General features: G+C 40.1%; 1 protein-coding gene across 3 annotated transcripts in view; it reads right to left on the bottom strand.

The window, feature by feature from the left end:
• Nucleotides 1-15,439, bottom strand: part of RPS6KC1 (ribosomal protein S6 kinase C1) — an 86,075-nt gene that overhangs the window by 49,486 nt on the left and 21,150 nt on the right. For all 3 annotated transcript variants that reach the window (XM_014252961.2, XM_014252960.2, XM_014252962.2), the window contains 2 exons: nucleotides 13,541-13,600; nucleotides 12,370-12,732 (listed from right to left, as the gene is read on the bottom strand). In XM_014252961.2, the coding sequence (XP_014108436.2) occupies nucleotides 12,370-12,732; nucleotides 13,541-13,600 (423 nt within the window). The remainder of the gene's footprint in view (nucleotides 1-12,369; nucleotides 12,733-13,540; nucleotides 13,601-15,439) is intronic.

Here is a 15,439-nt window from a genome sequence, read left to right on the forward strand (position 1 = left end):
AAGACCATGAGGAACCTTGGTAAAAAGTTACCTTGATAAGACTGCCAGTCTTACTCTCATTTAGGATTAAAAAAAATAATATCACTCAACTCTGTGAAGTTGAAGTTGGCATTATCAAAAGAGAGTAGATACACAGTATTTTTTTGTAAGCGTTGTGTTGCAATTTCATAAAACAGGACTAACTCTTGTTTTTACCTCTACACCTAGTGTTAAAGCACCATGAAACTTTCTCCTGCTGACGCACTGGTGAGCACCCAGGTCCTCCCCGAGAGACCAAGAGGCAGCTGCTGAGGCACTACAAGACACCTGCAGCAATACACTCTTCAGCCAGCATTTCCTTCAAGCAGGCTGCTAGAAAACTGCCAGTTTAGTGTCTAAGGCTATGATAAAAGCCAAGCTTACTGCTTAATTGTTAGTTATATGGATTTGGATTCGTTTGGATGTTTCTTGCTTTTTTCCAATGCTTCAGTAATTTTACAGTAATTAATGCAAACCAGCTAGGATGTCCCCTTAGAGGTGTCTTTGTTCTCCCTACTTTCACAACACATTAATTTCAGTTGTCCTTCTACTTTCCCTTCCCAAGCAATTTGTTAAATAACCTTTGCAAAGTGCTCCCCTCATTAAAATTTTCAGCCCTAAAAAAGGGTGTGGATTCACAAAATAACATTTATTCAACAAGTTCTTGCATCATATTTGTGGATAAGATCATTAACAGTTCAGTCTCTGAATACTTTAACAGGTGGATGACTGAGAATTAGGTTTACGGAAATAGGATTTTGGCTTGTTTTTTTTTTTATTATTCTTTTTTGCAATAGTTTATCTATGAAAATCTAAAAACTACATTGCAATAAAAATTCCCATTTAAACAGCCAATATCTCATAAAAATCTGTAAATAAATAGAGGATACAAATTTAATAAACAAATAAATGCTACTTAAAAAGCCTCAAACGCAGAGAGTAACAATAAAGACCCCATTAAGCTAAAAATAATCTTTAGCATTTATGCCAAATTCGAGGTCATAGAACTGTTCACTTAAAACCAAACAAATCACTAAAACACAGTACTAGAACAAATCCTTATATCTGACAGATGTCAAAGCTGTGATTCAGACTTCATGGATTTTTTTAAATGAAATGTTACATTTTGCCATGAAATACTGGTTTTAGTTATGTAAAATGTGTCTTTTCAAATGCATCAGTTTTATTTTATAATAAATTAGGAATAATCATTTATTCCTAGTTAAGAACTTTTGATTTAAATATTGTGTGAGCATATTGAGCTCCTATTTCCATTCTTGGTTCTATGGTTAGCCCACAATAATCTAAAGAGGTATCTCTCTAATTACAATTTAAACTTGAAAGGCATTTTTCTTTAAATGGCAGCAAACAGGAAATGTTTAAACTGTGTCAAAGGCTTTGATGAATCTTTACAACTGCTCATAAAAGATCATCCTGCTTAAAATAATATTGATTTTTCATTTATTTTCCTAGATACCAGAAGATTTATGTTGCATCTGATCAGGATCAAAGCATCTCCCCTCTCCTGATCACTGGGATTAAATCAGCAATGTCATTTTACACTTTTAAAAACTACACTGCTAAAGCAAGATATAAAAGTGCAGCAAGGCTGATCATAGAGACCTTAGAATAAAAACCCCTCAAGATTCCCCGTCTCTCTCTCTCTTTCTCCCTCTGCATTTGCTACAGAGCAGCTGTGCCTCACACAGATTCACATGAATGAAAATATTAAGGCGAGAAACCACCCACTTAGTTTATTTTCCATATGACTTTCCCGTAATTATTTTGTAAACTGTTCGCACAACAATATATAAAAACATCTGCAAAAACAGGTAATTAATGTGTCAAGCCAAACTAATGCATTTTTTATGGTGTCCATGCTTCGTCAACTGTAATTATAACTCTTTTTAAGCAAATGATGATGTGTTTGTTGCAATGTGCAAGTGGTTATTTTAGATGCTCTGTTTACTATTACTGCAAACAGAATATAAAAACTCTACAGCTACTTTGTTGCACATATAAGCCTTCATCCACACACATAAGCACAAGCAGGCTGCTCCCTCATTTTCCAAAGGCTTTGCCTATTTCAAAGAAATACCTTAAAATGAAAATTGGCTTTGGAAAGGCTGACCAGGCCACCCGCTGACCAAAGTAACAGTAAGCCAGGACATTAGGACAGCAGCCAATGATTTAAAATTTGTTCTTTAATTTACTTTTGCAAAGACAGCTCAGCTACAATATATTTACAAATATGGATATTCCTAACAACATTCAAATGATTTTGAGGGTTTGACAGAGGAAAACCACAAATATCAGAAGTATTGTGCCACTGACTTCTTCTGGGACTTGTCTCATTGTTTGCCAATAGTGCACTGATTTGAATGAAAAACACAAAGAAGCAGCCCTTCCACAGCGGTGTGGAAGTGTACAGCAGTGGAATTTGGAAAACTAGCAAAATTCTTGCTTGTCTTCTGCTCAGAGTTTTCACCCACACTTCACAGTACCTCAGAAGAGGATACACCTTTGAGAGATCAGCTAACTCAATGCAGAAGTGTTCAGCTCAGTTAACTGCTTATTCACACATCAAATCTCCTGTAATTCTATCATATAGGAAATGACGTATGTTTAGGTAGTAACAGCAAAAAGCTATTGAAAGGGGGCCATATTCAATCAACTTAGACAAATTTTAAAAAATTTGGTCAGTAAAGACCATGGACAAAAAACTTTTTCCTCAAATAATCTGGGATGCTATAAAGAGAACACATCTCAGAAGCACAGTAGTGCTGTCAGACTTGCTCTGGTGTGTAACTTTTCTCCTCCAAGGGCTCAGGATGAAGTCATGGTGAAGATCTGTTTCCCTCTTGATGATAAAGATAGTTCTAGCTGCCACTTGCTACTAACACATACAGAAAAACCCCAAAAATAATCAGCAAATAATGATGTGTAGCACCCACCCAGGAATTCTAGACATCCCCTTTCTTTGTGCCTGACCAGTTCCAAATCATCCCCCTTGAGGTGTTAAGAGGTGTTCCTCAGCAAGAGTTAATCTGTCAGGGCAACATAGGTTGTCTGAGTAGGTGCTTGGCCAGGACAGAGATATTTTCACAGCAAAAGTAAGGCCATACAGTTGGTAATACCTGTCCCAATCCTCTGTGACCTCCTCTTCCTGCTTTTCTCTCAGACTTACTAAAAATACATGTGGGCTGCCTTCCTTTAAAGAAGATATCAGAAGAGATTTGCTCCAGGAAGGAATATCCTCTTCCAGAACAAGCTACAAGGAACTTGTGTGAGACTGCCTGTTGTGCCAGCCCCAAACTCCACGTTCTTAACAATTTAAACAGTAAAACTTTCTCTAAATACTGAAATCTTCAATGAAACATTTATAATTGCCAAATCTAACAGCTATAATACCATTTTTTATTTTTAAAAGTTTCTTTATCTTCTTCACAGTCTTCCTGCACATATCACCCAGCTGGATTGCTGAATTTTTCAAAGAATTGCTCTCTATAAAAATGCAAGGGAGTAAGCCTTAAAAGATTTATTTCTTCTCACAATGAAAAGAGGTTTAGCAGCACCTTCCTTATTAGTGGGTAGCCCAGCTGTTATTTTTGCCTAATTGGTTCAAGAGGACCTCTGTTCTTCTTAGGGCAAACACTTCTTACATCATGTGAAGCAGACTCCTTTGTCCATATTAGCCAAACAAAAGCTCAGGCACACCATAAGTGACAATGCGACTCATAATCCAGCACAGGTTTGTGATGACTTTGGACACTGTTTTATAACCCCAAAATTTATTTCAGGAAGGGGAAAAGCTGCTGATTTTGGAACCAGTCTCCACCAACTTTCACAGGAGGGTGGGTAACCTTTAATTTTCAAACAATTACTTAAGTGAAATGTGGCAGGTGCTGGGGTAGACGGATACTGCAGCATCAAGGAAAGAGCTATAGATTTTAGCAGCAGGTGGGGGTTTGGAATTGTGAAATAAGACCACTACCTCATCAGCTCTAGTATGCTTTACATTATATTAACTGCAAGTTCCTTTGAGGAGCTGATCAAATTCTGCAGCTGGAAAAAAAACCGTAAATATTAAAAAATAAGACAAAGGGTAAGCCCATTATGATAAAACAGCTTGAAGTGATCATTTTTCCTCTTTTTTTTTCTCAACATTTTTTTCCTCTTTTTTTTTTCCTCTTAACATTTTGAGAGAGCTGAAATTTATTAAGATGCAACACATTTATCAGAACTATTCTTTCTTGCTTTTCTGAAGATTCGGGACAGCACTGCTCTCTATCAACCAAGAAGAAAAGCCACTTAAAAGTTAAACCTTTCACACTAAAGCACAAATTTGTGACAAATTCTTCTTCCAACTTTCTAGTGTGCTGGTAGCTATTATTGTCCATATGTTACACACATCATCTTCATTGCAGGTTGCCTGAGACCCTTAGAGATCTACATTTCCTATTAAGTTGCCAGTTCTGCATCCTGTAGAAAACCTATGGCTACACACCTGTCATGTAAATATCTAGGTAAAGACATTTCTCCCTAGGGAAAAAAAAAAATGTTGGCATATTTGCTGAAGTTAAGATTACACAGAATAATGGTGTGGGTGAAATGTGTTTGAGTGACCAGTAAAGCAGGAGGCAATAAAACTGAAGATAAGAAATGTAACTTGCCAGAAATGCAGAAATGCTAACCAACAAACATCTGCTTCTAGAGAAACTCTTATGTTAAATCCACAAAGTGGTGGCAGCTTTTCATGTGCATGTACAACTGCCTGGAAAAAAATAAAATTAATGGTCACAGCACCCAGCATTTCAGGGAGGAAAGTCCTAACTTCCCATCTATCTGCTAATACTTGTAGTCCTAACTGTAAGGTATTTCACCAAAGTAAGACTTAATACAACAAATGTTCTTGAACATTCTTCTGTTGAACTACTTCAGAAGGCAATAAACCCTCTAAGTGTTTCAAGACAGAAGGACAAGCAGTGATATTCTGGAAAATTAGCAATATTCTTGCTAGTTTTATTCTAAATATTCTAAACTAGCATAGAGCAGGGAACAAAATGGTGACAGCAGCAGCAAGTCCTCCAACACAAGCACCACGGGAACAGGGGAAGAGCACTGACAGTCAGAGTAAGGAAAGAAGTTATACAGGCCACCACCACCACCACAGGAGAGAGGAAATTTCTAAGTTCTCTGCACTCCTCCATCTTGACTAAGAGGACAAGTTCAAATTAGAATTAGCATCCACAAACATCCCTTGCCTCAGAGCAGAGGTAACCCAGGCACACAGGAACACAGATACCTACCCCTTCAAGTAGGAACAGTTTGAAGTAAAGTACTTCAGGGGATAAAAAAGAAAAAGGCAGAGTAAAAAAACCCAATTATGAGATTCGTAAATCCCGACAGTCTAATACTACTCATATTTATGTATTAAATGCAATTCATATGTACTTTTATATACTACTATGGGAAATTGTATTTTTCCCCAAGCAATTACAAAAATCTCTAAAACAGAAGAGCCAGCGGCAGGCCTTGTAGAGATCAAACCTATACTAGTCCTTCTACACAGCTCTGAAGCTAAAGATACTGGAAAAGTTAAGAGGGAAAGAGGACAGGAAAAGAGAAAAGGAGGATGTGAAAAGAGAGAAGCTGTATATGCAGGAACTGTTTGGGAGATAATCAGAGCACTGATTATCATGCAGTATCATGCCCTTAAACCTATCTATGCAATTTTTCTATTCCAGCTAGTAATTTGCCTCAGTTCACCTACAGTGCCTGAGGCATTGAATTCTGCAGCCAGAGACTTCAAATTTCTCACCTGCGGACAGCAGCGGCACTGTAACCTAGATCAGTCTGCCCTGTCTACCCTGAATGCTGCAAGGAGTGTGGCAGCCCTACTGGGTCTTCTGATGGGAGGCAGAAACCCCACACAACTATAGTCAAAAGAACATTCCTGCACTCTGCAGCTAAGGGTTGTAGCTAACAACAGCTGAGATAAAAGGCAGTGCAGGCTTGAAGAGACAGCTGTCAAAGAGGCCAGGCACAGGCAGCAACCTGGCAAAGACCTGCTATGAGGAAAGACTCAAATCTTGCAAAGGTCAGAACGCCACCAAGTCAATGGAGCTAGCTTTGTCCCAAGAGGGAAGGAAAATGAGATTTATAAGCCTCACCTGGTCACGTATTTATTAATTCTTTAACAGCCACATGCTAAGTAACCACATTCAGAGTCATCTCTGCATCACACCCAACACATTGGATGTATTGCAGGTTACAATTCACTTTCACGTGTATTGCAAGGCTCTAAGCCCTGCAGCCTCAGACCTTTATCAGCCTCTGGCTTTATCAGCAGAGAAGTCTTGTAGCTTAAATGGAACTTTGCCTTAAGTGTTTCTTTGCATAGCTGAATCTGGCTGTATTTATATAGCAACCAGCTTCTGGCATTAACTATATGCATTAACCATACTTCACTGGCACACGCTGTATTTTACTGCTTTGCCACAACCAGGTGCCTAAATCCAGCACCTTCACACAGGTAATGATATCACTCAGGGTAGTCCATCCAGCATGTACTGCACAGTGAAGGATCCTACAGCACTAATCTGCTCTGAAGCTCTGTATGGTCAGCAATGGGCTTGGAAGACAACACATTCCAATTATGAACAGTTTAAACTCCATAGTAGCATGTGTTTCAGCATCACTGGCAGCATGGTGAAATACGATTTTTATTTTTTTTTTAACCAACCATAGTATTTCCAACATCCATTCTTAATCCAGATGCTTATCAACAGACAAATCCTGTCATACACTTTTCTTCTGAAGCAGCAGCTGTGATTTCAAGGTTGTATGAAGCACTAGGAGAGAGGGAGCACTTTGTATCATTGTACAGAAAGCTCAGCCCAAGTTCTACAGCATCCTCACAGTCCAATAGCAGAAACAGAAATGGGTTTTGGCTCCTTTGCTAGGAACCAGGTCAGGAAGTTTTTGCCTTGAGTGGTTCCAGCCTCAGTGGAAGTATAAAACTACAACAGCAAACAGGTCGAGTGATAATACACCATAGGAACACAGAAGCCTAAAATTAGGGTGGGAAGAATTACAGTTTCATCAGTCATCCCATCACCAACCTCTCCCTGTGGAGTCCAGCACAACTCTGAGGGTTTCCCTGCAGACGTCAGCTCACACTCCAATTCACCTTCTCAGAAAACAGGTCTGCTGTTTTCTTAAAGACATTGACACAACCAGACACATCTGCTGGATAGCTCAGCAACTGTTAACATCAATGAGGAACACTACTCAGAGACCTTCAAGAGTGAAAGGAATTTAAAATAGCTACTGTGTGGTAACAGAAGTTGTCTTCATAAGTGCCATTCAACAAACAAGCAAAGGAAGCCAGAAATGCGCTGGTGGAACGCCATGGCTGTTTCCCTTTTCATAAAGTACTGTCTTCTTGGCATTCTGTCAAGCATACTCCTGTTTGCATCCCTGGCTCCATCACAAGTTCAAATCATAGCCCATCATAATCCCAGTAATTAGACACAAGTTGGTTTGTTTTCAGTATATCCAAAAATATCACCTAGCTGTCCAAAGTATTCCCAGCATTTCACTGTACGTGCATTTCTGGGTTAAAAGTCAAAGTCATTTTAGCAAAGTTCCAGTAATTTGTGTAATTTTTGTTCCAGCTCTGTTTACTGGATAAACATTAAAATAGCATGGAGCAATACAAAACTGACATTCACAGTCTGCTTTCAAAGACACCAGCAGCTTATTCAGAACTTGCAGATCCCTAACACAAAGCAGAGATACCTGGAAAACAGCTTGTGGCTGCTGACACTCCAGAGGCATCACATACTTCATGCAACAAGGTTCATGCTGCCTAAACTAAATCAATATTCATTCTGCCCAGCCACAGCTGCTACACGTGTGAAAATAAACATCCCAAAACTCTGACAGAGTAAATGGATCATCTCTCTTCAGATGTTAATGTGCAACATGGACAGACCAGCAATGAACACATTTGGTTTATAAAACACATGGAAGAGATCCTGTACTTTCCTACATGAATTATGCTGGCCATGTTGTCCAGTGTTCTTGCTTCTTCACATGCCTGAAGTTATTGAAACACAGCAGTAAACAGCAGGGTTAACTCTGTTCATCACACACCTTAGACTGACCAGATCCATAATGGATATAACTAAAGAATGGCTGCGGGTGTAAAAAGAGGAGCAGTTTATACCAACAGGACTCCCTTCTTTATTGCAAAAAAAAAAAACCTCTCCATAATTTCATGATCTGCTTGTTCCTAACATAAGCTATGCCCTATACCAAAGTCAGGGAATGCACTACTTTGCATAAAACAGAGTTAACTTCCAGCTAGAAGTTGGTGGCTTGCTATTGATTAGTGCATTTTTTTCCATCACTAGGCCTGAAGCAATGCACTGACCTCAAAGTGCTTTGACATGCTAACAAAACAAAGGAACAGCTATAATTGCGAGCCAAAGTTTCTATCAGTTAGCATACTTGGTATGCTTAAAAAGGCAGAAAACCTTCAATTCTAGAAGATTTCAGCTCCTAGAGAATTGTTGAACCATCCTACACAACCCTTACACACCTGTCTTCCAAAAGATTCCAAACCCTGCATGCAGCAATGCCCAGAAAAGGCAAGAGGAACAGCAGAATTGGTACATATTCAGAAGAAATAGAAAATTATGGCAGCTACTCCCCATCACTGCAAGCAAGGCAGCTCTGGTGAAACAGGAAGGCACAAAAGGTGCAGTTCAAAGGCTCCACTGCCAGTCCAAGATTTCATCCTTCTTCCCACTGACAACTGGTTAATATTAAAGATGTGTATGGAGCAGAAGTAGGCCAAACACATGTAAGGAGGAGATGCCCAGAGTCCAAAGTATACACCAGTCTCTGAGCACGCAGGCAGCAGTCATTCCCCAAGGGACACAAATTGGGTCTCTTGGCAGGACCACAAATAGGACATGAAAGGATTTAGTACTAAACTCTGCAAGAGATGAGCAAAAGAAAATACATATGCACCTTGCCCAGAACAATTAACAGCACTGTACATCTGAAAACATGTGCACACAGCTGAAAGCAAAGTCAAGATGGCAATTTCTCAAACATAAGACACCTGCCTCACCCAACATTAGCACCAGCAGCTCAGAGAGCTGGAAAATCATCAGTAATACAAGAGGCTCAAGTGTGCTTGGCTGCCTTTAGGGAAGCCTCCTACTTCACACTAACCAGCGTAGGTCTATAAACCTGCAGCACTGAACTTTCTCCTATGTGGCTTTGACGAGGCAGCCTTGAGCAGCAGATCTTGTGCTGAGCCCAGAGGAACGACTGGTACCAGCCACAGCCTCACCCTTCAGACCCACCAAAGCAGCTCACAGAGGTCTTGCACCCTTGCGACCCGAGGGACAGTCTCAAATCCCAAGTTCGAAGCACAGAGGATGGGTGGCATTCCTTTCCCCATCGCCGTGCGCTGGTACAACCGCCCGATTCCAAGTCTCGGGCGGCAATTTCTATTTCCTTGCCGCCACCTCGTGGCCAAAGTCTGCGTTCCCGTATTTCTGCATTTTCCAGGGAAAAAGCCACCTGCGGCCCGCTCCAGAGGCCGCGCGTTCTGCAGTGGCTGTGCGCGGAGACAACGGCACTGCACAGGTGTGTAAGGATCGATGAACACCGGGTTTCACTCTCAGCTGTTACAAAGTCTTATTTACTCTAAACAGGTGCAAAATAACCAGTGGCAGAAGACCAGAAGCATTTTGTAGTAATTGCACCATCCTTATCTTTGAAAGGAGTATGTTATTATCTGTGTGAAATACATAACTAGGGGTGTTTAAATAACTGAAGACATGAGGTGCAATGCAATATACATTAAATGTTCACATATTAATGCTAAACACACTACCTTCACAAGGCAGCTACATTAAAAAGTTTTGTTTGGGTGTGGTTTTTTGGGGGGTTTATTTTGGTTTTTTTTACTGTCCTCATAGATCATGAGACAGCACATTCTTTTTTCATGTCTTCTTTCTAGGAAGACATCTGGACCAGCCCTGTCACGAAGAGGGCAACAGTGTCTCTCTGCCAGCTTACAGAAGCGTCCAGGAGAATGGGACACAAAATGAGCTGGATCTACCCAACTCTAGTTTGAATGCCTAGAAGAGAATGGATATTCCTTCACAGCCATGCAGGGTAACAGAGAAATTAAAAAGGAGATGACTGCTAGGAACCACTCTGTGTACAGTTATCCCAAGTGATAAGATGCCACTTAAAATGCAACACATTCCCATAACTCCCTCTTGTGTGCTATACAGAGGCAATATCAGGGACTGCAAAGAAAAAGGTGCCGGTGCTGGTTACATGTTTCTTCATCCATCAGGAACACTGACACACACCACACAAGCGCCATCACTAAAAATTCATTAGTAACTCCCACTGTACTGAGTAGCATCAAGAAAATTGGGCAGAATATCACAGATTTCTAAGATTCCTTTAATCTCTTCCTAGGCTGAAAAGCAGGGATAAGTGGGTAAGAGAAAAGGATTAACTTTTGTCTGAGGCAGCTGGACAAGTGGCTAGTCAACAGAAAAAAAAGGAAAAATCCTTGGAGGAAATTTTGGCAAATATAAGTAAGAACCCACTCTGGTTTAACAAGTTCGTATGCATGAGCTGAACGAGTCACCTACATGCAATAAAAGTCTTTCACAACTTTAAAGCAAATGTACTGCCCTAAGGATTACCACGAATTCAAAGCCAATATGTTTAACCACTGCCACAACTCAAGTATACATGATAATTACCACAGCAAAACTGATGTGCAATAGACTGACTTGTTTTCATGCCCTAACAGTTTGAAACTGTTTAATAAAGAAAGCTTTTGAAGTTGAAGTTTGAACTGTCAGTTCAAAACAGCATCATGGCAGCCTTGCATCATGGCTGGCAGACCAAAGTATTTATGACAAAATAGGATATCCTTCAGCAGATCAAAACTGAATGGTCCACAGCTCTATGAAAAAGTACACTTGCAAAGAAAGAATAGCTGGGCTCTCCAACAGAAGACTGCCAACATATTTGACACTAAGAATGAAAAATATTTTGACAGCACAAGCAAGGAAAGGTAGAATGCCATTGAAAAGCCACAACAAGCAGCAAAGCAGCAACCCTACTGACATCACTGAGACTAGAAAAGAGGTAGATTTACTTTTGCCAAAAAGTATAAGATACTTTAAGCAAAGGCTATGCACATATCTTGGCTCATGACTCTAGTTCTCATCAGCAACCTACACATTATTTTTTGCCAGGCCCCATTAAATCAGCTCAGCAGGTAACTTCCATTGATAGAACTGTTCAGAAGGTCTGGACCATTGCTGTGCATCCCACTGGGATGTAGCAAAGGCTCCTTGCTTGTGTGTGTCTGATACATTCATGTCTAAGTCCAGATCTGGAGCAGCAGAATGCACCTGTGCTGTACACTGTTAAACAAAGGCACAATTCTAATCTCACTCATTTGATCTGTGTGGGACAGAAGCACAATACACAGATCCTGAATTCACTCCAGGGAAGAACAAATCTTCCCCTGTACTTTATAGTTTTAAGCCACTGTTGGGGAAAATGCAAATTATGTGAGTCTATCATTCAAGATTCTCAAGAGCTAGAGAAGGGAAAAAAATTTCTCCCTTACTAACAAGGTGCAAGGAAGCAGAAATTTGCATGTAGTTGCATCCAGTCTATTAACTGCTTTTGCAGATATATATTGACAGACCAAAGTCTTTTGAAAAGAAAAAAAAAAAACCTGTTCTCCTCTAGCAATGCAAGCATGTAAGTTTCTATGCATCCTTTAGCTAGAAAAGGATAATAGTTTAATGGAAGAAGCAAGAGGCTGTGAGACAAGAGCAGTTCTAATCCTGTTGTGATTGGGAAGTTAACCTGAGTCTGCCTCTCCCCATGCGTAAAATGGGGATAATTAATCCTCACTTAACCATGTAAATTAAATAATGTTTCAACAGTGCTGCAAGTGCCACATATTAATTAATGGCTAGGCAATAAAAAGGAAAGAGGCAAAAGTGGAGGACTTTGCTACTTACCTGCAAGTTGAAGGTTGTGCTGCAATTTTAACAGAGGAGATATTGGGCACTTGGAAGATGAGACCCTAAATTATCATTCAGTCTTAGACAGAAAGGTTTCTCTCTCACAAGCACACAGCTATCAAGTACATGAAAGCAAAGCACATGTAATTCTGCATTTCAGATTACTTCTCTGCAATGCAATAAGTTGATATTAACCATGGAAACGCCATAAACAAACACAAGGAGAAGACATGCATCATGGTAAGATCCATACCTTGAACACCTTCCAGAAGCAGATCAACCCCCTTTCTATAAAAGCTTAAGGCAGTTTCATAATCTTCCTCCTCCTCCTTCTTCAAGGCCAGTTTTATTAACTCGCCTGCTTTTTCCAAGTAATCTTGTTTGCCTGGCTTGGATTTTAAGCTTCCAGTAAACAAACCATGGCTTTCCTTTTCTCCTTCGGGTTTGCTCCACTCCTGCTCAGATGCCAGTGTGCTTTGGACTGGGGCCTCAGAAGTAACACAAAGACCAGCAGCTCTACTGGGAGAACTTTGGTTGGATGCCATTCCATCATCTACCTCGGCAAGAGAATCTACATCGACTGTCAGAGAGATCAGGTCACTGTCACTGGAGAAGCCTGAAAGTCAGAAAGACATCCATTACTCTATATTGCTCATATACCTTAGGAGCCTTCCAAACTCTTCATCCCATTCAAAGATTTAGCTCTTTTCACTTATGCAGTTTCCTGAGAATGCCCACAGAAACTCCCTGATTGCAATGTTGTCTCTAAAAAATTTTAGTACCTATAGAAACATACTTTTAAAAATTAACTACAAACTCTGCAGAACAATAGGTCTTCATTTCAGTACTGGGAATGAAGAGACCAACATCTAACACCCAACTTAAACTTCCAAAACAGCTCACCACTGGGCTCCAGGAAATTACAAAACTAAACCTGTGTGAGTGCTATTAGAAAAGCCAACCAGCAGGAGCCAAATTACTGTTGCAAGAAATCCAAACATACTGTTTAAAATCAGTAAGATGAAGCATCCTCAAAACAGTAAATGAGGAATTTGAATTAACACAGATTTACTGTCAGCTTATGTATCATGCAGCACTCAGTTCACATGTAACACATATAATCTTCCTTCACTGCTAACACATGGTAGAATTAATTACTTAACACCTCTTTCGTCACTCAAATCTGAGCTAACACATTTTATTTTACATTTGCCATAAGTCACTATACCCTTACTGCAAGCTGACCTTCAGTTAGACCACAGGAACTTTTCATGGTTATTTGGGAAGAAATGGCAACAAAGGTATTTTACATATATACCATTTCATTCTATAAGGACTATCATCCACAAAAGACTTTCACTCAATTAGCATTTTCCAATGATTTAATTTCCACAAATGTAAAGGAAACAACTTCTAGATCTCACCTCCACATTCTGATTGGCTCGTAAGTGTCACATCATCAAGCCCACTTAAATCCTTTCGAACTGAAAAGGAGAAGGAAAGAATGTTTCTGACATCCACATGTACAACAGACTACAAGTCCCCTTGCCATCAGAATGAAAAAGCATGACCCTACTACAGGTAAGTCTATAATATGAAACTGCTCTGACTGCCTATCAGAGACATCCAATTGTTAACACACCATTAACACTGGGAGAGTGGTATTAGGCTTGCCATTTCTCAGTGTTTCAAAGATTTAAAAAACAAAACACAGGTCCTTGCTTAAGTGGGGGATTATTCAAACATCAGACTCCAATCCATCTCATTCCAGCAGCAGAAAGACTATAGTCCCTGTCTCTCTCTGCTCTGATGATTTATGGCTAAGGAGACTTAAAACAGGAAAGTTTTCAAAGCTGGGACCTACACACCAGGGGAAAAAAAAAGCCAGATTTCAGTCTCAAAAACATCTTTCCAGAATAGTATCCTGCATGAGACATATGGAGCAAGGCACAAATTTGGCAGTGCCACCTGGATATCAAGTAGCAGTTTGTTTTATCACCTTGGCACATGTACTCACCGAGGTAATAAAACAGGCAACAAGGTCAAGACATTTAGCTGTTTGCATGCAGAGATACTTTCTCCTATACTATTGTCAGAGTGAAGAGTTTAACCACATTTCCAGGTAGCATGTTCTGACTCATTTCCAAAAAATATGTGGCAGCAGCAAGAAGCTAACTCAAAGGCAACTAACTCAAAGTTTCCTTTACATTTTGCAGCTGTAGAGTTATAGGAGTTTACAATTTGTGGAAGAGGAGTAAGAAGGCACTGTAGAAACAGTATTTTTCTAAAAGCCAGCAGTTCTTTACCATGAATGAGAGGAAAAAGTCATGAAGGAGAACAAATTACCAGCCACTCTTTGTCTGAAAAGCAAGGGATGGTGATATTTGTGACCTAGATTACTTGAGAGGAAGGGACAGGGTGCACAGAACACAATGCTCCTGATCTTCTCATGGAAGGGCCATAAAGTGAAGTGTTCATGCAGAGAAGGAAACTGACTGGGTAGCCCTCAATTCTGCAAGAATGAAGGAAAACTCACAACAGAAAAGTAATAATGGGCCATTCACCTGCTCAATTTAGGGGCAGCAATATCAAATTTGAGGGTGGAGAACTGAGCATTTATTAAACACCACTTAGACGTATCAGGTGGCGGAAGCAGATCTGATTGATGGACAAAGAGTGCAGAGAGAAAGCATGAATGGAAAAACTGGGGATTTTGGAAGGGTGTTCTGGCCACCCAGATGAGATGAATAAGAGACCATCCACACAGCAGATCTCACACAGACTCAAGCTCCCCTCCCTGCAGGCTAAACAAAACCATGTTTGCTCTTGCCTCGTAGCCAACTCGACCAAAAGCTGTATGAACACAGACAGCATGGCACAGAGCCTGAGCTAATAAACTTTCCTTTAGGTCAGGTTTAGAGCCTGGAGCTGGCACCACACAAAAACAGTCGTGGGGTTTCCAGTCAGCTTATAGGGTAGGAAGCATCTCAAGTGCACAGGCTTATTTCTGGGAAGAAAATGTGGACATGGTAAAACAGAAGGAGAGAGGAAAAAAAGAAATTACTTCCTGATGAAGTTCTCTAAAGAATCTGGTAAGGTAATTGATATAGAAACACTTATGAAGAGAAAGTTGGACATCTGAACATCATCCCATGTACTCAGAGAAGAAGACAAAGTGACTGTTTGTCAGGAATATAAGATGAGAATAATGAAGCTGAAATTGAACACTGTATTTTTTACTGTAATTGAATCTCTGTACTTGTCTCTGCCTTGTGCAATTTCACCATGTATCTGAAAAGTAAATAGTTTCCAAAAATTGGTGG

The sequence above is a fragment of the Pseudopodoces humilis genome, chromosome 3 (genome assembly GCF_049639895.1).
Source record: "Pseudopodoces humilis isolate 2021_Gansu_Grassland_sample_001 chromosome 3, ASM4963989v1, whole genome shotgun sequence".
NCBI classification, from domain to species: domain Eukaryota; kingdom Metazoa; phylum Chordata; class Aves; order Passeriformes; family Paridae; genus Pseudopodoces; species Pseudopodoces humilis.